Genomic DNA, 22,695 nt, shown 5'->3' on the forward strand with positions numbered 1-22,695 from the left:
TCTTTATTTTCTGTGAGATGTTGAGCAAGTTACTTGCTAGTGATGTTTTTCATTTTTATAGAGAATAAAAAATAAATGAATTAGGTTTGAATTTCAGTGGGAAATAATTAGGTTAGATGTAAGAACGCTCTGATTGTAAGGCTGCCAAGCAGCCGAGAGGGAGTCCTTTGTCACCATTAGGAGACTGTGCCAGAGGAGCTTTTTCTTTCGGGCCTCTTAAGGCTACTTCAGGCGTCCTGGGAACCCATCTAGATGCACCTTCAACCTAGACTTCAACCCTGACTCCTGTGATGGCATCTTTGCCAGGATTCTGGCTGCCATTCAACGTTGGTTAGTCTTGCTGTTCATGTAGAAAGCATTCTGATACTTTTTTCCTATTTAGATAAGTAAATGAAGATGGCATAATATAGACAACACATATTTTAAATAGTCTGAAATAATTGCATAGATTTCCAACAGATTATAAAACTCTTTAAAAAGCGTACAGAGCTGTTTGGGCAAGAAGGGCAGTTTGAATCTGGCACGGCAACACAGCCTTGTCTTTGTTAGAAGGTTAGACGAGTTGATCCTTTTAGGTTTCTTTAAAACAAGGAATTATAAAACCATTTAAGATTTACTAAGAATAAATAAGGTGATCATGTAAGAGAAGACCAGTAATTCTCTTGAGTTGCCTTTAGGAAGCTACAGATTTATTTTTGGCTTTAGCTTCATTTAACTGACTCTGGTTGTAAAAAGTAGGCATGGTCATTAGAACAGCTGTAGCGTGAGCAGGGTTCACATCCCTGCTCTGACGTTTTTGAGTTGAGAGGCCTCTGGTAAATAACCTCTGTGAGCCCCAGTTTCCCGTTTCTAAAATGGAGAAATAGTACCTACCTCATAGAGTTGTTGTGAAGATTACATAAGATAATGTACACAGTACTGCCTGGCACAGAGAAGGTGTTTTATAAATGGTATCCATGACGACGACAGTGGTGATAAGGACGGAGATAAGGATAGTGCTTAGTTGATTTCCAGATAATCATGATCTAAGCTGGGAAGTTTTCTGTCAAAGAGTAAATTGAGGCGAGGCACGGTGTCTCAGGCCAGTAATCCCAGCACTTTGAGAGGCTGAGACCGGTGGATCACCTGAGGTCAGGAGTTCGAGACAAGCCTGGCCAACATGGTGGAACCCCATCTCCACTAAAAATACAAAAAATTAGCCGGGCATGGTGATGGGTGCCTGTAATCCCAGCTACTTGGGAAGCTGATACCAGAGAATTGCTTGAACCTGGGAGGCAGAGGCTGCAGTGAGCCAAGATCACGCCATTGCACTCCAGCCTGGGTGACAGAGAGAGACTCTGTCTCAAAACCAAAAACAGAACACCAGAGTAAACTGACATTAATTTTTAAAAAGAAATGATATATGCTGGTCCAAATAAATAAACAATGAAGTCTTAATGTCATATCTGAATAACAGAAAATCTTAGTTTGGAAAACTGCTTGTACTTACATTCTCAACTTTTGAGTCGGGTGATGGTAGTTTTGATTTGATCCTATTGATTTATAGGAAAATGTCTACTTCTCGTGTAATAAATACAGTTCCTGCAAGAGCTAAAGCACACTCTTTTTCTTCTGTTGTATAAGTTGAAATTATTTAAATATTGGCATTATGGTATGATGTCAGCTATTTAAAATGGCCTGTGATAGTTACATTGTTCAATTATAATTGGAATCTCTTAAATAATGAATTTTTAAATAGAAAAGTGGGCAACAGTCTTAAATCATGCAGCTTACAAAAGCAATAGTTACTTAAAATATATAAAAATAGGCTTAAGTAATTGTAATCAAAGGAATGTATAAGCAAAACTAAGGTTTTTTTTTTTTTTTTTTAACCTATCAAACTGACAAAGTTTAAAAAGATGGACATTGCCTAGTGTTGGTGCTCTTGTATAACTATTAATGGTCAATTGGTACTGTCTCTCTGGAAAGCAGGCTGGCCATGTATATCAGAATTTGAAATGTGAATGTTCTTTGACTCAACAGTTGCACATCTGGAAGTATATAATAAGGAAATAAGAGAAAGAGTGCATAGTCTGTGATCCTTGATGTTTATTACAGCATAACTAAAAATACCCCCTAAAAATGGAAACCATCTAAACATCTGTTAGTGGGCATTAGTTTAAAACTATGGTGCTTAACAGAAGGTACAGTATGCCTGATTGCTTCGTTTAAGAGAAACCAGGGTTCAAAAGCTGGCTTCACCATGTCTAGCTGTATGATTTTGGGTAAGTAACTTAATCCAGCTAAGTCTCACTTTTCTCTTCTATAAATCGGAAGAGTGGCACATGCTTTTTAAGGATATCATGAGGATTAAGTGAAATGATACACATAAAGCACAGTGTCTAGCACAAAATAACTCATTATATGTTAGCAACTATTATTACCATGTGCTCCTTAAAAAGGATGAAGTAGATCCATTTGTATTAATATTGAAAGGTGTCTATAAGATCATAGACACCTTTCAAAAAAGCAGTTTACACAATGGCTTGTTTTAAAGCTGTGTTAAAACTTATTTGTATTAATAGCCCATTTATGTTAAAACTGTATGTGTGTGTTTATGCATTAAAGTTTTGGAAGGACATAGCAACAGTTGTCTGAGTCTTAGGAACTATTCTAAGGACTTTAACACATATCAATCAGTTACTTGATTAAAATTAGTTAATATATTTTAAGTGCTTGGAACAATGCCTATGCTTTATAAAACACTCAATAAACATTAGTTATTAATTTTCATATGCTGTCATTATCTCTATTTTGTAGATAAGAACACTGACACCCTGAGAGTTCTCACAGTTCGTAAGTGGCAGAGCCAGAATTTAAATCCAGGGAGTGTAACTCCAGTCTCTCACTCAACAGTTAAAACTGGATATTATGGGAGGTAGGATTGTGAGGTCACTTTCACTTTGCAATTTGTATACTTATGGATATTTTTACATGAAACATTTTATTTTTATATATGGGGCAGAAGATATCCAGTTTGGAAAGAAAATAGTGCATTTTTATATTTTAGAAATCTTTTTTTCCCCTCTGTTCTTTACTACCTATGGCATATTCCAGAGATCTGAATACATGTACACTTAGGTTGCCCTCATGCTAAGGGTCCTGAACAAGGAGTTCCCATGACCTCATACACTGTATAAGATTTTGAGACCCTAACTTTGGGGCATACAGCTAAATATATATTTAGAAGTAGAGTCAAATACATATTTAGAGGTACAGTCCCAGGCTAAATCTACGTCACTGAATGGTGATCAACTTCTGTAATTGAAATCTTAATAGCTTTCAAGAAACCTTTAGTCATAATATTTTGGTTTCCAGCAAGTTTGGGATAAAATTGTCATTCTTTGGTCATCCAAAGAAGGCAGGCAGAAGCCAGTTGTTTGATCCACAGATCAGTAATTGTAAGATAGGAAGCAGTGACTTAGGGTTAGATATGGACATCAATGTTAGGGCTATTAGATGCTACATAATCCAGGACTCAGCCCTGGCTATTAATGTTCTGATATCCAACTTTGCTGCAGGGGCAGTACAGTGTCCTGGAGTGGTCACTGCACTGTGAACTCTCAGCTAGAATGGGAGCTTTACCTGAAGGTTAAGTGACATGGTCTAATCCAAGCTTTTCCACCAAATAGCTAAATGTCTTTGGGCTTCAGTTCTGTAAAATGAGGGAGATGGATTAGATAATATAGTCTCTCTCACTTAATGACAGATAAGATGGTCTGTACATCACTTAATGGTGACCACCTTCTGTAATTGAAATTGAATTCAAGTTTTGTGATTTTACCAGCGTTGCCTCTTGATGAACTAAATTTGCAATCTTAGACCTGTAGTAAAGTCTAGAAAGTTGCTAAATAGAATTGAACTTATAAACTGATTTATGGGAGTGTTTGCCAGTGTGCTGACTTGAATTACAGGATATCCTTGATGACAACCAACTATACACTTTACTTTTTATTCCATTTTAGGTATTTTTTCCCTCTCCTAGATTTGTTTTCCCAATAATCCAGAATTGTGTTCTAAAGATCACAAGTCAATAAAATGGTGTGGTCCTGTTCATTGCTTAGGTAGTAAGCTGTTCAGGTATTAATGATAAAGGTCATTACCACATAAAAATTTCCTTCCTGCCTCAAAGTTTTTTGTATTCTGATATCTTAATGAGATGGATGCCTTCTCTGTTTTCTCATGGTTGCGGAAGTCAAATGGTCTGTGTGTTTAACACAATATCTGAGTCTGATGAGTCACATGGTATGTCTGCTTTTAGTTGGGAACAGTTTTTTTTGGTCAGTTGTGATGGTCAAAAAAGTCTCTTGGGAGAGTTTAAATGACTCAAAATAACCAAACATAGCTCATAGCTACTTAGGTCTTAAAATTGTAAGCTTTGTGATACCATATTTTAATTTTAGTCTTATCTAATTTTTGTACCCCCAAAGGACTGCTGCTTCTGGCTCTTACGTTGTTAAAACATTGGTCTGATTTCTTTCAGGGGGTGGTTTTCATTTGAAAAGGAACAGCAAACAAAATAACACAGCAATTTAAAAATTAAAATTAAGAAATAAAAAAGGAATTGGTACAACTGAGAAATGCTTGCAACTCTCTCCTGAAACTGCTCAGTGATGCAGAAGCTTTGAATGTTTTGAATGAATGGGAAAATTAAAATTTGAATTTATATTTGAAATTTATATTTTACATACTCACTTAAACTCAGTCTATTTTTCAAGTTTATTGTGTGTGCAAGTGTCTGGTTGGTCTGTCTGCCTCACTCTCTCTCTCTCTCGTTCCTATTCAGAGTTTACTTTTAAGAAAATGAAAAGCAAGTGTTCAGAGCTGCCCAAGCGTTGTATAGGTTATGTGTTCAGGCTGCTTCCCAAGCTTGCTTCTCCCCTTCCCTTTGCCAGGGTGTCCCCGCCTCTCACCACTCATCCTTTTCCTGCCTTGTCCACTCATCAGTTGTTCTCTGGTCACACCAGACCTTCACTTTTTAGCTCCAAGTATGCATTTTGGGCATACTGATGTTTTGAATCAGGCATTATCTCCCTTAAAACAGGCAAGGAAAGAGTAAAAGGGAGTGGGCATCTTCCTTAAAGCTAGAACATTCATTTTGTCTCTCTCTTGTTTGTATGAGTTTGAAGGAGTATTTCCTTTACCTTAAATAAGACTTGAAGATAATTTAGCTAGGAGTTGTGCAGTCCTGCTTTTTGGTTTTGATATGGGCCTTTCTAGTCACCACTGGAAAAGCTATTTGAGAAGAGAGTGATAGTTTGAGCCCGCGTAAATATGCCCAGGTAGGTATAAGCCACCAAAAAATGGTTGCTCTAAAAGTCCAAGTGTAAGATATGACTGGAAAACTTCTTCAAAATTCTCTTTATTATTCTTCTCATTTGTCTTTAGTTTTGTTCCATGACATCCAGCTTTTTTTTTGCCGTTCTTTGTAATCCTCCACTAAACCAGAACTAAGAATTTGGTTTATAGGAAACAAAATTCGAGTACTGAGGTACCTGAAAAACCACCTCTGAGTGCTGAAAAGTGCAACTTGATTCCCGTTTACCCCTGCCCCTAAACGTCCAGCACTCTCCCAGGATCACTCTTAAATGTTTTCTTTCTGATTATAAAATGGTTGTTTTCCTATTATTGAAAATTTGGAAAATTCAAAATGTGATAAAAGACAAAATTTAAATCATCCATAATTTCACACTGTTTGTTCGTCACAATTTAACTTCCTCTCCCGTGTTTGTATAGTTGAGTTCATATTGTACTTGAAAATACAACTTTGTATCTTGCTTATTTACTTAACATTATTTTTCATGTTAAAATTTACAGGGAAAATTTTCTTCAGTGCTATGGTATTTTATACTATCTTCATTCCATCAATCATTTCATTTAATTTTAAACATTTGGTTTAAGTTGTTTGCTATTTTAAATAATGCTTTGATTAAAAAAAAATCATTGCAGGAATTTCGGTTATTTCCATACGATAGACTCCTAAAGTTGGAATTATGTCAAAAAATAAAAAATATCTCTATGGTTCTTGGTATAAATTACCATATTCCCTGTTAGAAAGGGTCACATCTCTGCCGGCTAACACAAATGCATAGGGTAGACAGAAAGGCACCTCATAACAGACTAGACCTCACTAAGGGGGTGTTTTCCCCTTATATTGTGACTACTTTCATAGAGGGAACATATTGCATAATTTTAAAGTTTCTTTGTCTTTGCTTTACTGGTAAAATTGAACATTTTTCATGTGTTTTAAACTATTCCTATTTATTGTCAAACAGTGTTATTTATCCATTTATTAGGGTCTTTATTGTCTCCTTACAACTTTAATATTAAAAAAGCTATGTATGAACTTACTTGATAAATATATATGTATTTTAAATATATGCTTTTAGATATACTTTTTTTTTTTTTTTTTTTTTGTTTGTTTGTTTTTGAGATGGACTGTCACTCTGTCTCCCAGGCTGGAGTGCAGTGGTGCGTGCTATATCTATGCTCATTGCAATCTCCGCCTCCCAGGCTCAAGCGATTCTCCTGCCTCAGCCTCCAGAGTAGCTGGGACTACAGACGCATGCCATCACACCTGGCTAATTGTTTTTGTATTTTTAGTAGAGACAGTGTTTTGCCATGTTGCCCAGGCTGGTCTCGAACTCCTGACCTCAAGAGATCCACTCGTCTCAGCCTCTCAAAGTGCTGGGATTAGAGGCATGAGCCACTGCATCTGGGTGCTTTTAGATATACTTATAACTGACATTGTTATTTTACAGTGTTTTTCTCCAAATTATTTTTTAAATCTTGTTTGATACACAGTATATACATATGTATATTATAAATTTTTGTAGAATGAAATGTAGCACAAGTTTTCATTGTGATGATTTCCTTTTAAGAAAGCTCATTCCTTCTGAAGGTCTAGTAGTTATTCATCTATGTTTTCCTCTAATTTTTTTGAAGTTTAATTCTTTTAAACTTTTATTTTTTCCCCTCCTTCCTTCATTCTTTCCTTCCTTTAATTTTTATGTTTGTCCTTTTGAACCATTTGCAATTTATTTTGCATTCTGGAATGAAATGAATGCCTGACTTGATTTTTTTCCCCAAATGGATACCCAGTTGTTCCAATACTATTAATTGAATGTCTTCTCCTCTTCTCCTCTTCCCATAATCTACAATTATGTTGCCTCATTAGAAGCCAAGACTTTTTCAAATCAAAGTTTGGTTTTGTTTTGTTTGAGACAGAGTCTCACTCTGTCATCTAGGCAGGAGCGCAGTGGCATGATCTTGGCTCACTGCAACCTCTGCCTCCTGGGTTCAAGTGATTCTTGTGCCTCAGCCTCCCGAGTAGCTGGGACTACAGGTGTGCACCACCATGCCCAGCTAATTTTTCTGTATTTTTAGTAGAGATGAGGTTTCGCCATGTTGACCAGGCTGGTCTCGAACTCCTGACCTCAAGTGAACCAGCTGCCTCAGCCTCCCAAAGTGGTAGGATTACAGACATGGGCCACTGCGCGCAGTCAAGATTATTCTTACATATTTTATGAATGTTGTACTCCATCTCCTCCTCCTTGCTACTTTTGTGAACAGGATTATTTTTCCATTTCTAAATTTATGTCTTTAAAATTAACATTTTAAAGCATACATTTATTTTAAACTTTAAATTCCCCCATTTAAAAAATCATTCGTCTTACTTTTTACTGACCCATATTCTTTGTAACAAAAGTGAAAAATATAGAAGAGAACTCATGATACTGGGTTACTGGATGTATTGATAGATGGAAGCATGGCTTAGCTGCCAAGGCAAAGGGAAGGATAGATCCTTCTGGGTGTACTAGCTATCATCTCACTCATCCAAACCCACAATTCAGAGCCATAGTTTAAATCTGCTGGCCCCAGATTCTCTAGATCACTGTAATATCTGTCTTTCCACCCAGCATGCTCTCATGCTCTCCAAAAGTTTCCCTAGGCTACTTAATTCTCATCTTTATAAATTCTATAAATTTCTCTCTATATTTTTTATAATGAAATATGAATAACATAAAGATATATCATTTTATATATATATATTTATAATTTTGTTTTTTCCCAGTTGTTTTCATTTTGTTTTACCTCTGAATATTTCCTCCTTTACAAATAATGTTGACATACTCACTCTGGTCTCCCCTCACCTTCATTACCCGTCATCTCCCTCCCCCCTGCCATTTACTCCCCCTTCTTGCAAATTGTGGCTTTTTTTTTCTCTTTTATGTCAATCAAGATAAGTATTTTTCTGTATGTGTTCATGTGTGTGCCAGTAATAGAAACTGATTTAAAATTCTTTTAGGGATGCCCTGACTATCTAAAAGTTGGCATTGATTTTTTTTCCCATTGTCGTGCTAGATTATAAATATTTGAAGTTATATGGCATTTCTGCTGAGGTAATTTTTTAAAGTTAACTATGACTTGATTCAGCTGAACATTTTTTTTGCAGACAAAATCTAATGCACTACTAGATAGGCATATAGCAATAGAACAATTACATTTTGTAAATATTATAAGAATAGACTGCTTCTTAATGTTTTTGAGAAAGGGCGATACGTTAAACATTAAGATCGGTAAATAGAATTTTAAATAAAATTGCTGCTTTGGTAAATTTATGTTGTAGTTTAATTGTTTACATTTGGTTTATAAACACTTCCCCTTCTCATTGCAAGTTAAAAAAAAAAAAGTTCAGAGGAATTTTTAGTAATTATTTGGACCAATAAACTCAGGTATTCTGCCATGAACAACAATACTATAGCCAAATAAGCTTTCAGGTACTCAACCACTGAACCATATTTTTGTGCATAGGAAAACTGTATATTTCTAAAACAATTTTGAAAATAAAAATGCTAATGTTGAGTTCAGCACCACTGTGCCATCATCACCAACCTTCTGATTCACAGAAGGAGCAAAGACAAGTGTGTCTGTTTATGAAATGCGTTCCTCCAGTCTAATGATACGCCACATGGAAAGGGCCACGTTAAATAAAAACAAAAGCTATTAACAGCAGACACAGTAAAGAGATTATTAATCAGTTGGTGTGTGTTGCCTCATGAGAATCACTCTTTTGTGAGAGAAAGGGTTAGCTCTTCCCTGGAACACTTCTACCTCTAGTTCTACCCTAAGTCACTACTAACTTCTAGTAAGGCTTCTAACAAGAGTTCTCTTTTTACTTTAAATATTTCTTTTTGATACATTTCTCTCCCCTCTCCATTAAAAGCAATCTAATTTGTCAAAGAAGTAGGCTAAGATCAGAGGAGAGAGGGAATATCTATTAGAGATTAAATTTACAAACTAACTTGCAATGGCAGCAGCCCAAGGCAGGAAGGATAAGCAGGAAGATTGAGCAGGGAAGGGAAGAAAATAATAATTTTTGAGCATTAATATGTGCCAGGAGATACTTTAAAAATATTTTCCCCTTTTTTATTGGTTTATCAAACACATGACGTATCTCAGTCCTTTTACAAGTACTTTTAGAATTCTCTTAAGTCTTATATTACCGTAATAAGCATGCACACAAGTTGGCTATTATTATATTTATTTAACAGGAAACTGACACACAGAAAATTTAAAGTTTAATTTGCCTAAAGTCACAGAGCTACTGAATGGCTGGATCAAAATTCAGATCCAGGCAATCTGGCCTTTCATCCTGTGCTCTGCCACCATCAAAGTGTCATATCAACCCTATAAGGTTGGCATTTATGATCTCCATTTTAGAAACGTGGATCCTGACTCAGGTTAAATAACTCAGACAGGATCAGCCTTAAACTAACTTTCTTAAACTAGCCTTAAACTAGCTTTTCTTATCCTTTCTGTCCTTACTGGTGTCCTTTCTGTCCTTACATCATTTACCCAGTCATCCAAATCTGAAACTTAGAGATAATTAGAGATTTTAGTCTTTCCAGCTGACTGAGGCTTCTCTTCATCACGTCTGCTACTATCTTAATTAGACCCTTACTATTCTGTAATCTCAAATGTGCTGTAAAGGAAGCAGGTGGGTAATAAAATGTGGGTAATAAAAAGTGAATGAGTCTGGGCATGCGGGAATGGAGAGTTGGTGGACGGGTAGGATATTGTATTGTAAGGGGCCGGCTGCAGCTCTGCTCCAGCTGTCTCTTTGCAGGCAGGAATGAGAGCTCATTGTGGACAGATCAGACTTTTCAGGAGAAACCAGAAACCTGGATTTTCATGTGAAACCTTCTAACCTTCTACTTTCTAGATTGTAGCAAAAGCCTAACAAAGTAAGTCTGCAGGCTACCAGGTTGTAATCCCTGACTATTCATTATTAAGGCCTCCTGAGCAGATTTACTTCCTCTAGTCTGATCTGGACTTCCAGCCTTTTGGCCATCCTCCCTGTACCAGCATAATCTATCCGAAGTGCAAATCAGATAGGATTTGAGGGCTGGTTGGGAGAATTAAATGCTTCTAAGAATGTAATATTCTTAGAAGAATTATTGGTACTTGGGTAAACACTCAATAAATGTTCTATAATGGCTGTAAGGTTTTCACTAAATTAAAAGCCTTGAGTGATTCCCATTTATGCTCAGGATAAGTTTTTAACATGACAGAAAAGGTCTTTATTTCTACCTTCATCTTCTGCCATTCAACCAAATATACTCAGTCTATCTGTATGTTTAAGTGTGTCAGCGTATTTCATGCCTTGCAGCTCTTCCTCCTCTGAGTACATCTGACTGGTGAACTCCTGCTATAGCCCCTTCCCCTCCAAGGTTCAGTTCAGGCATCACCTCCTCTATTAAACCTTTGATTACCCTTCCTCTTGAAGCGCTGATTTCTCCCTACTTTGTGTCTCCATAAGATCCTGAACTCCCTAAGGGCTGGAACTGTGTTTTATCAGTCTTCTTGTTCTCAGCACTTCATACAGGCATCATAGTATATATCTGCAATAAATGTTGGTTGAAAATAATACAATTAGTAAAAGTTAATGCTTGGATTTGAACCTTCACCTGACTATGAATTTCTTGCTTTTTAGACTGTGCCTCAGAGAGGAAAGAAGCTGTGGCTGCCCTTTCATTAGGGACTCAGTTTATACAGTGTCCAATCTGAGGACTTAATTGTAGCCTAGGGCATTATGATTGTAATGAGTGAATTGAATTTAGGAGAATTTTTATACTACAGGGCACTATAGTAGCATTAAGGATACTCCCTCTGAAATACAGTATGTGAAAACTAAGGTGAAATCACCAGTTGAATAATTTGTTTTACAGCCAGGTAAAGCAGTTCTATTTTCTTCCTTTAGAAGTTTGATGGTAAATGGTTGGAGATACCACATCTATTTATAAATGGCCTGAGTGCCAGATTTGTTATCTCCTTTCCCCCAGGCTTGATAAACTAAAGAATGTTGGACTTAACTATTGGTAGTGTCTCCCTTAATGAATAGAACAGTCTGGAGAAAACACACGTGAACAGGAAATTCAAGGGCACCTTGTGTTGTTTTTATCAGTCCAGGAATTCTAGACTTGCAAATTGTATCCTGTTCTTTTTCTGGCCAAAGAAAGGGCTTTAATAAAACAAAAAGAACAGTGTTAAATCCATTAAAGGAATACATTTGCAATACAATAAGTGCCAGTCATCTAGACCATTCTTTGTAATAATTTGATCACGTCTTAGTTTTGGATAATTTAAATTTTTAGAAGTCTGTGTCTTGTAAGAAGGAAATAAATTTTTCTTGTTTTTTAAACTAATCTTTGCAAAGATACTGTATAATCATGAATAAGGGTGGAATTTTTGTTTTTTCTGCAAATGTATTTCTTAAGTAACGTTTATTTCTGAAGGCTAATAGAATACCAAGTGATTCTGTATTTCTTAACCCAAATGAAATTATTATATATGAAACACACATATAATTTAAAATCTAGAACATTAGAGTTGAGTTACCATCACTTACAGACTGCCTACTGTGTGCTCAGCACTTTGCCAGGTACTATGATGCTTTCAATACAAAGATAAATAGATGGAGATTTTGCCCTTATTTGGTTTTTAAACAAGGCATACACGTATGTATAACTACAATGGGAAGAACATCGTAATCATGATAAATTATATAGTGTCTAAAAGTAATATTTCATTACTTGACATCCACTTCTGATTTTAGAGTAAAACTCATTACACCTTTTTGTGATGGAAGAAACCACATCTTCTGTTTACCTTCTTTTTTGAAGACCTCAGGTTCATAAATATTTATCTAAAATGACTTCATATGTATTTCTATACTGTTGGGTGTTTTGTTTTTTAGCCTGGGTCTCGCTCTGTTACCCAGGCTGGAGTCCAGTGGCTATGCATAGGCTTCACCATAGTGCACCACAGCCTTGAACTCCTGGGCTCAGATGACCCTCCAGTCTCAGCCTCCCAAGTAGCTGGGGCTACAGACATGTGCCACCATGCCTGGCCCTATTTTTATACTGTTAAATGCAGATAATTTCTGTTGTTTGGAATTGTTTTGAATTCCCTAACACTTCTTTATGTTTCACAAAAATTTCCTCAAAAGTTTTGCTCAATAATGTTCCTCAAAAGTTTTGCTCAATAATGTTCCTCAAAAGTTTTGTCCACCTCTGGCCCCCCAATTTGGCTTCATTCTGGGAAGGTCTGGTCAGTAGCAGACCATCTCCTACAGCCACTTTCCAGTGGGCATAGGCGCCCTAGGCAAGATAGCCATCAGCCTTGTGTGTTTTAGATTCTACCTTATCCTGATGCTATTAAACATTTAAATTGAATAACAGTTCTCTTTGTTTTGATGCCATGCTCGCCAAGCAATCTTCCGAATCTAATTTCTTGTGACTCAGTTTCTTACTGTGTAAATCAATAAACTGCCATTCTGTCTTGTATATTTGTCTTTTGTGAACTTTGTTAGGATAAAGTGGCTTCCAGAATTTGATTGCCTTGAGACACTGGCAGCTGAGGGCCAGACCTTGCCACTTGGCAGACTGAGCAGGGCAGCCTGCTCGACAAGGCCCCTTGGCAGTCAGCTCCCTCCAAGGCCACACCCCAAGTTCAACATACATCTTTCTCTCCAACTTCTGCAAGCATAACTGTGAACAGCATAATTCTGTGAGTGATGTGTTATTTCTTTGTGCTTTTTTCAAGAGGCATTATAAAAGGTTTTTTATGGTTTTCACCATTCATTTTTTGAAAGGACTATATAAGGCCTTGGACAACTAGAGTTGGGTCTTGACCTTTTGTAAAGGCAAACTTGTAAAGTGGCAAACCACTTTATAAATTTTTATTAGTTACAGATCTTCTGGACATTTTCTCTGTTCATTAATATCTTTTTGCTAGAACGAATACAAGGCAAATCAGAAATCATTCTACAATTGTAGGGTGTTGCTCTTTAATGGAACTTTTAAGGTTCCCCCCCGCCCCCGCCGCAAATATTTGTTGAAAAAGTAACAGGCAGTTGAAGAAAAGTATCCATGAACTTAAATTTTATATGCCTAGGGAATGTTCACTGGAATACTACTACAAATTGTATACCTGTCCTCCTTTTGAGGATTCAGGATGCATGTTAGCATATTAAAGAAGTTGGGAAGGCCAGGCAAGGTGGCTCGTGCCTGTAATCCCAGCACTTTGGGAGGCCAAGACAGGCAGATCACTTGAGGTCAGGAGTTTGAGACCAGCCTGGCCAACTTGGTGAAACCCCATATCTACTAAATATACAAACGTTAGCGTGCATCTGTAATCTCAGCTACTCGGGAGGCTGAGGTGGGAGAATCGCTTGAACCTGGGAGGTGGAGGTTGCAGTGAGTGGAGGTCGCACCACTGCATTCCAGCCTGGGCGACAGAGTGAAATTGTCAAAAAAAAAAAAAAAAAAAAAGGTGCTGGGAAATCTTATAGTAAGAAACTATTTAACTTTGTGTAGTCTGGGTTTCTTAAATTTACTTAAATTCCTCAATTTCCAGTCCATCTCTCTCCCACCCCAAGCCCCAATTAACAAATGTGATTTGATTTCAGAGATGTTTTCTGTGCACCATCCCTGTTTCACTTTTCCTTCTTTGACCTTTCTTTTTCTTTTTTCTTTTTTCTTTTTTTTTTTCAGTTAGAAACAGGGTCTTGCTCCATCACCCAGGCTGCAGTGCAGTGGTGCAATCACAGCTCATTGTAACCTTGAACAAGGGTTCAAGCAGTCTTCCTGCCTCATCCTCCAGAGTAGCTGAGACTACAGGTGTGCACCACCACACGCAGCTAATTTAAAAAAAAAATGTAGAGAGGAGGAGATCCCAGGCTAGTCGCAAACTCTTGGCCTCAAGTGATTTTGGCCTCACAAAGTGCTGGGATTAGAGGCATGAGCCACTGTGCCTGCCATTCTTTGACCTTTCTGCATTTGATCCTGAAACATAGAACATGAACCCAATGATTCTGAAATTTCCAAAAATGATTTGGCAGCATTGTCTTAGCAATCCAGTAAGAGCAGCTTAATCCTTAAAAATCACTTGGCTGTGATAATTCTTGAGTTTATTTTTCACTATTTATTGTTTTAAAAATAATGCTCATTATTATTAAAGCATTTAGCACAATACAAAGATTAAACTAGGTGCCTAGAATAGTATCTTACATTTGTATAAGCCATTGTGGCTTTCCTGTGTATTATCTCAGATGGCCATAGACTAGGCCTGTGAACCAAGCAGAGCAAATATTTTAAACCCTGTTTTGGGAAAAGTGACTTGAGTTAAGGGTGTTGTGGTGATTTGAATAAGACCATATGATCATTTAGCAACAAGGCTAGGATTAGATCTTTTAATTTTTGACTTCTACCTTCTGTAATTTCTTTTTCCACAGTTGCTTATTAGCCAATCTTTGTAGAGTACTTTACTATTGGCTAATTCTTTCAACTACTCCTACTGCGCCCCCTCCCTCCCCCCAGTCAATAGGTTGTCTCATTCATTCATTCATGGCTACTCTGAGTCAGATGTAGTGGGGTTGTGGTGTTTTGAAAAATGAATCAGAAAGAGTTCTTACTTGGAGGTGTTCCTGGTTTGGTGGAATAACTTTTAGGGTTGAATTTTTCTTAGGAGTGATAAGCACCGGTACCTGACTACAAATGTTAGAGAATATGCACCAAAAAAATGAGAGATGTGATGTCTCTTCTGGTAGAGCATGTTAGAGAAGTCACCACGGTAAGACTTCAGCTCAACTGGGCCATAAGGGATCAGCAGATTTCCTGCAGAGACAGTGGTGGATATCAGTGGTGGGTATAAGTGCTTTAGGGATAGGCCATGCAAGAGCTTGGAGGCATGAAGGAGCTGGGTATGTTGGGAAAAGAATGAGTGGTGAGGAAGAGCATCAGATAAGGATTGAAAAGATTAAAAGTAACAGATAAGGATAGCAAGTTAGAGTCCTGACTCCACATCACACTAGCTGTGTGACTGCTCCAAACTTCAGTTCCCTACTTTGCAGGGCTGTTACGAGGATGAAATGCAATCATGCATGGCAAGTGCCTCTATCTTAAATCCTCAGGAGAAAAAAAAAGGGGAAATCAGTGAAGAAAATATCATAAAGTTCCTGAAATATAACCACACTCAGTGAATGTGAGTTGTTCTTATTTATTATGTTTAGCTAATTTGACTTGCAGTAAGGCAATGAGGAGCCATGACTGATTCTAAACAAGTGAGACGATCAGCTTCTTGTTTAAAGTAGTCAGCAGAGGAACAAATTTATAATGCCAAAATAATCGATGCAGTTTTAGACATAATGATTCTCAGGCTCAAGCAGTACATTGAGGTATAAACCCCTAACAGGACAACAGTAGAACTGGGGGGTTTGCCATAGATACTTGTTTGCTTTCAACCTATACTTGACTTGCTTGACATCTTTTGGTTCATTCCATCAACCCTGGAATCTAGTCCACTTCAGGTCCACATCCAGGGCTCTGTATCTTCATGTAATTAAAGCAAGATGGATGTTGGGGCATAGGTGGCAGGTTTGGGGAATACTTTTCAATTAAGAATGCTTTGGAATGGTCACTCTTGGCAAGCTGTGTCTTCTTTGGACTGATCTGTTATGATCTTCATCTAGATAAGCAAAGCCTCTTTAATGTATGAACTGCTCTAGTCTTTTTATCCAGATATGGCCATGGTAGGCAAGTCTCTTAGGGCCAGTGCCCACCTGCCGCAGACACCAGAGTTCAGTCTTTCCCCTGTCAAGTGGCCATTTTGCCACACTCCTTATCTAATAGTCCAGATTATCTTCTTTGAACCAGTACTTCGATTGTTGGCCCAGTGATCTCTAAAAGTTGGCACTGGAATGCCTTGAAGCAGACATCCATCATCCAGTTAAGGCCACAGAGCTTCCCTGTTGTTACCTGGCTTCACACATTTCTGTTTCCTTCTTGGTTCCTATAGGCATTTGAGTTTCATTTGAAAATGCAATGGGCTGCACAATCTGGAGAAGTATACTATACCTTGTTATAGCACTTTTTGGAATGACCCAGAATTCAGAATGAAATGGGGCAGCTATGAGCCCCATCCTAAGGGGCCTGTTTCTAAAAGTAGTTTCCCCCTACAATATATGTAAATATTGCTTTAGGCTGGTGTTTATATGCATATTTGATACAACACTTCATGTTTCATAGAATTCATAAGGCAGAAGCTACTTCTTACTATTTAACTAAACTGCAGTAACTCTTAGGAGACTGACATTTATCAGGGACATAACTATTAGCACTATCACATAGATTTTATTTAGTAATGAAATGACAAAATAGATGGAACTTTTCTTGTTTTGAATGCTTGTTGAATGTGACCTTTGTATATAAACGTGTCTATATTATATATGAATGCCATCATTTCTTTGCTGTCATTAACTCCTGGTTTTGCCACCACAATATGAATTTCTCTTGCTTTGGAAATAGTGCTTTTCTTTCTTCCCTAGTTTTGTATTATTTATCATGTGAAATACTTGGCTGTGTTAACTGTTAAGGTAGAATTTTTCTTAGTTGAAATTAAATAGTTCCAGAGTTTATTATAAAAGATAGCTTTTTTTCCCACTGAATAATTTGTCTTTCTATGTTGTTTCAGTTTCTGTTACTATGGCAATGACGGCAGGGACTACAACAACCTTTCCTATGAGCAACCATACCCGGGAAAGAGTGACTGTAGCCAAGCTCACATTGGAGAATTTTTATAGCAACCTAATTTTACAGCATGAAGAGAGAGAAACCAGGTATAGTAAGGGCTAATCAAAACTTTTTTTTAGTTAAATAAGCTGTTGTGCTGTGAGTGGAATAGAAACTTGTTTTCCGTGAATAATATGAATATTATGGATCCCTGCATGCTGTTTTTAAGTTTCCTGTACTGACAGTGCACATAAACATGTGTTTTATTTTCACAGAGTAGTTTCCTGAGGTGCCCCAAGTCTTGTGTATCTATATAACCATATCACATGTCAATTACGTTTTCAACAAACCTTTTCCAAACAGGAAATTATGATATGTTTTTACATTTTCTTTTAAAGGGGTGCCTGGCTGGGTGTGGTGTGACTCATGCCTATAATCCCAGCACTTTGGGAGGCCGAGGCTGAGGTTAGGAGTTCAAGACCAGCCTGGCCAAAATGGTGAAACCCTACTGAAAATACAAAAAATTAGCTGGGTGTGGTGGCAGGTGCCTGTAATTCCAGCTACTCAGGAGGCTGAGGCAGGAGAATTGCTTGAAGGTTGCAGTGAGCCAACACTGCAGTGAGCAAAGATTGTACCACTGCACTCCAGCCTGGGCAACAGAGTGAGACTCAAAAAGGATGCTTTATGAATGACTGACTTTACTCCAAAACCTTTTACAGTGTTGTGTGCATATCGGTGGGAATAGAAGAATAAAAAAAGAATGACATGTTATTTTGCCTTTAGAAAACTTACAGTAAAGGAGATAATACACATAAATATTACATGAAAGAGTGAAGAATATTAAGATAAGTACAAGGAAGGGAGAATGTGCTTTTGTCTAGGCAACTGGGAAAGCTTTGTAAATAGTGGTGGCATTTAAACAGGGCTCTAAAGGAAGAAAACTATTTATACATACATAAAAGGAAGGAGACAGAGGCAAAAGAGCAGGAGGGAAGGATATTAGAGACAGAAGAAATCACCAGGTCAGGCAGTGACCAATTTGGCTCAAGCACAGGATGTGCTAGATTTCAACATCCTGGGAGCCTTGGATTCTTTGTTAATGTAGCTCTCTTCATGGTAGTGGAGAACCTTGGATGTTTTTGAGCAGAAGAATCAAATGAAAACAAGTGTTTCTCTGGAAGGGAACTTTAGTTGTGATACAGAGAATAGTTTGGGGTCAGGGTGGGAATTAGAAACAGGAAAGGCTAGTGATATAGTCCAGGTAAATGGAAAGAAGGCTTGAATTAGAATCGTGACAACAGAGAATTGACAAGAAAAATTGACAAAATGTGGCTACTAGCCAGATATGCAATGTGAGGGAAATAAGTCAATGTTGCCTCTGAAATTTCATGCCTGGGCAAACTGAGAGTGGTACAGTTTAAATGAAATAGAGAGGAAGAGTCTAATTTAATTTTGGACGGATTTAACTGCAGATTAGATACAGGTACGGGGAGAATTAGTGAACTGGAAAATAATTCAGGAAACATAATTCCTAAAATAGGAATATGCAAAAGAGAGTTGAGAAACACAGAGAATCATGAGAAAAGCTGACATATCTCTAAAAGTTTTGAAAGGGAGGAGAGGAACGAGGATGGAGCAGAGGCAAACAAATAAAAAAAAGAGCATCAGCAGAAATTCTAAAAGGTTCCATTTAGGCAGAAGGAAAGGGATCACAAATGGAAGATCTAAATGGTAAGTAGGTGGATAAATCTCAACAAAAATTCTATAAAGCAACAGAAATAATAGCGATAATGTCTTACACATTAAAAAATAGAATTATAATATTTTCCAACAGCAAAATATAATTCAGGAAAGAAGTAATTAGAATGATGTTAGTAGAAAGGGCATAGAGATTATTCAGAGTTTGACAAATTATGTTGTAATTTCTAGAGTAACCATAAAATGATAAAAATAGAGTTTGTAATTTCCAGACTAGCAGAAGGAAAAAATTGGACTGAGAAAAAAAAAAGTCAGTTCAAAAGAATGCAAGAGAGAAAGAAAAACTGAAATACCAAAAATGGAAAAAATGAAATACCAAAATAAAAAGTGCAAGATAAGTTAGAAATAAATATAAATATATCAATAATTAAATGAATGATAAGGTAATTAAAGTCTCTGGAAGTGATCATATCATCCTGGGAGAGTGAATAAAGTAGAAGAGAACCAAGGAAGAAAAAGCAGGCACTTAAAAAAAATTCCTCAGAATTTCAAAGGTTCATTGTCTTTACTTGCTGCAGTGTTAAAGTAATTCAGTTCGCTATTTCCAAATAAAGGAAAGTAACAATAAAATTATCTGCGTTATTAAAAAAAAAAAGTTGTCTCAGCTTGGTGCCAGTGGAAGTCAAACAATCAGCTCATATTTTCTAAAAGCTTATACTTTGAGAAAATATGTGTTGTATTTTTAAGGCTTAACTAATTGGAGAAATGCATAAGCCCAATAAATTTCTAATCAGAGCAAAGCGTAAGAGCATTTTAGGTGGAAAACTATTTTTAAAAAAGGTACAACAGAAATCATGGATCTTCCTGTTTAGATATGGTAGAAATGGATAAAAGTTACTGTATCTCTTCCAGAACGAGGAATGATTTCATGAAGTGTTAGTCTTGGCAATAACTGAGGAAAGGGACAGTGGAAATTCAGCAGAAGAATAAAGTTGCTTATATGTTGATAGCTCCTCCCAGAATAATGGTCCTCTTACTCTCCGGATTCTTTCTACAGAGGAGAAAACTGAAAATCATTCAACAAGCAGCACTGAAGTGCCTAGGGGTAGGTGATGGCAGCACGGACGCTGATGTTAGGAAATTATTCTCATCTAAGGGTCGGGGCCTAGGGGAAATAATGCATAAACAAAAGATACAAATCAGTGTAATAAGCACCAAGGTAGGTGCCTATGACAAGCACTGAGGAAACATGTGATGGAGGATATGCTCTTAGGCCTCATCCTCTCCAGTGGGGTGCTGATGTATCAACAGGCTTTAAATGTTACAGATCTTCTGTGAGAAGGAAAAATAAGTGATCTTAATGATGGTTTAGGAAAAAACTTACCTTTGGACATGTAGCCATGAGTAACAAATATCAAAAAAGTTGTGAGAGGGTTTCAGTCCTTAACCCTTATACCCATTCAGTTAAATCCTGAAAAGTTACTGTTATTCTGACACACTCCAAAACTAATTAGGAGTTCTACTAGGTTTATATTTAGGGAAAAGCAATACAATAGAAATAGAATACTAATATTCACTTGGAAATGAGTTGCAAAATGTGTTCCACAACCATTTCTGTAGTTTTAGCTACTTCATCCATACTGCCCCTACCTCAAATGCTTAGCTTAACTAACTTCAAGGGTGCTGTTTAAAAAAAAAATGAGTAACTGAACCTGGCTGTACCTAGAAAAGCAAATGTTCTGGTAGCTAGTGGGTTTCTTTTTTTTAAATATTTATTTATTTATTTATTTATTTATTTATTTATTTATTTTGAGACAGAGTCTCGCTCTGTCAACCAGAGCAGTGTGCAGGAGTTTAGTGGCACGATCTTGGCTCACAGCCTCTGCCTCCTGGGTTCAAGCAATTCTTCTGTCTCAGCCTCCCAAGTAGCTGGGACTACAGGCGCCCACCACCACGCCCGGCTAATTTTTTTTGTAGTTTTAGTAGACACAGGGTTTCACAGTGTTAGCCAAGATGGTCTCTATCTCCTGACCTCGTGATCCACCACCTTGGCCTCCCAAAGTGCTGGGATTACAGGTGTGAGCCACCGTGCCTGGCCACTAGTGGGTTTTTACAAATACACATGTATGACTTCCCAATTTTCAAATAATACAATAAAATAAATGCAATTGCATTGAACATTTTTCCTTGATAAATTAAGGAAAACTGAGCTTAGAGTTTAAGTGAGAGAGTTAGCCAAGCTCATTTAGCTAGTAAGTGTTAGAACCAGGGATATCTACCTTAAAATTTTATACTTTTAGTCATTATAGTCATCTTTTTGTATTTCTAATATAAGCATTGAGAAATATTAATGATATTCGTGGATTGAACATTAAATAGCAGAGTTTTCCATATTAGAACATCAGTCATTGCCAACATTTCATTTAGGCAGGAGAGTGAAGTAAGCTTTAGAAGTAAAGTATTCATTTGGCCATATGAGAAAGCAAAATCTGGGTTTGTTTTTTGAGAAAGAAAACTATTCTTAGTGATTATCTTGATCCAACTTGAAAGACTTTTTTTTTTTTTTTTTTTTTTTTTAAGCCTAGCAAGCTGAAGTGGTTAACTTGAATAAATAAATGTATATTTCTTAAGTGGGAATAGTTAGGAATGTGTTTAAAATTTAAATTATTTTTTTTCCTTTGAAAAGGCAGAAGAAACTAGAAGTGGCCATGGAAGAAGAAGGATTAGCAGATGAAGAGGTAATGTCATTACCTATAGTTACTGTACAAAAGCACCCCCAGTGACTTTTCATTCATTTGACATCAGCTATTTTATAACTTAAATAATGTGCATTTTATCATTTGAATATGGGCTTCTTACTTTGTTGCTGTCATGGATATCTTTTATTGATATCTTTAGAAAGAGGCAGGTTTTCTTTTTTTTTTCTTTTTAATTCCAAGAACACATATTCAGAGAACATTGCCTACTGTATTTTAGGTGTGTGGAACAAGAAAGGCAAGCTACAGGAGAAATCAACCAATTGCCAATTCTTCTAAAAATTTTTTCTAAATACTCTTTTAAAGCTATCTATTTCTCTAGTTCAGTGCTATTACCATAGTTTAAACTACTATATATTTTAACCTGAAAAATAACTGTCCCCAACTAGTCTCCCCATTTCCCACCCCCAGTTTTTCTGTGTACTGCAGCTAGAGTAATCGGTCTAAAAATAGATTTGATCACATCACTGTTTTGCTTAATAACCCTTCACTGGCTCCCTTATCTCGGGATATGGGCAAGCTCTTTAACATTGGTATACACGACCCTTGACTAGCTGGCCTCTGCTTCTCTCTCTCTAGCCTCACTTCTTGTCACCCACCCCCCATGCTGACAAGTATGAATTTCTTTGATGTCCCTTGTCTTGCCTGTGGACCTTTTCACATGCTCTTTCTGCTGCTTGGAACTCTTCCTTACTCCTACCCAACTCCCATTATTCTTAAGACTCTTTAGTAGCTGGGCATGGTGGTGCATGCCTGTAGTCCTAGCTACTTGGTAGGGTAGAGGTGGGAGGATCACCTGAGCCTGGGAGTTTGAAGTTGCCATGAGCTATGATACATCATTTCACCCCAGCCTGGGCAAAGAAGCAGCTTTAGGCCTCACTTCAGGCATCACTTCCACTGGGAAATCTTCCTTAACCTCTCAAGGTACCTTCTGTATTCTACTGTTCCTATCCCCATGGGAGCCTTAAAATACAGTCTTCCCAAAGAGTAGACACTGTAACGTCTTGTTGAGCATTACATCTCCACAGCTGTCTGGGAGAGCTAAAACAAATATTTGGTGAATAAACGAATAATGGCTTTTGCCCTCAAGGAGTTTTACATTAGGAGAGGGAGAGTGAGTGTGTGTGTGT

At 37.2% G+C, this 22,695-nt stretch overlaps 1 protein-coding gene across 3 annotated transcripts in view; it reads left to right on the top strand.

The window, feature by feature from the left end:
• The window catches only part of STK38L (serine/threonine kinase 38 like), a 79,120-nt gene that overhangs the window by 34,419 nt on the left and 22,006 nt on the right, over positions 1-22,695 (top strand). The window contains exons 2-4 of one of the 3 annotated variants that reach the window (XM_030939372.1): positions 17,074-17,218; positions 19,867-19,914; positions 21,496-21,547. In XM_030939372.1, the coding sequence (XP_030795232.1) occupies positions 21,518-21,547 (30 nt within the window). In that variant the 5' untranslated portion in view covers positions 17,074-17,218; positions 19,867-19,914; positions 21,496-21,517. Of the gene's footprint in view, positions 1-2,821; positions 2,918-17,073; positions 17,219-19,866; positions 19,915-21,495; positions 21,548-22,695 lie in introns of those variants that run through there. The other 2 variants (XM_010379862.2, XM_010379863.2) reach the window with 2 other exon arrangements.

This window comes from Rhinopithecus roxellana, chromosome 10 (genome assembly GCF_007565055.1).
Source record: "Rhinopithecus roxellana isolate Shanxi Qingling chromosome 10, ASM756505v1, whole genome shotgun sequence".
NCBI lineage: Eukaryota > Metazoa > Chordata > Mammalia > Primates > Cercopithecidae > Rhinopithecus > Rhinopithecus roxellana.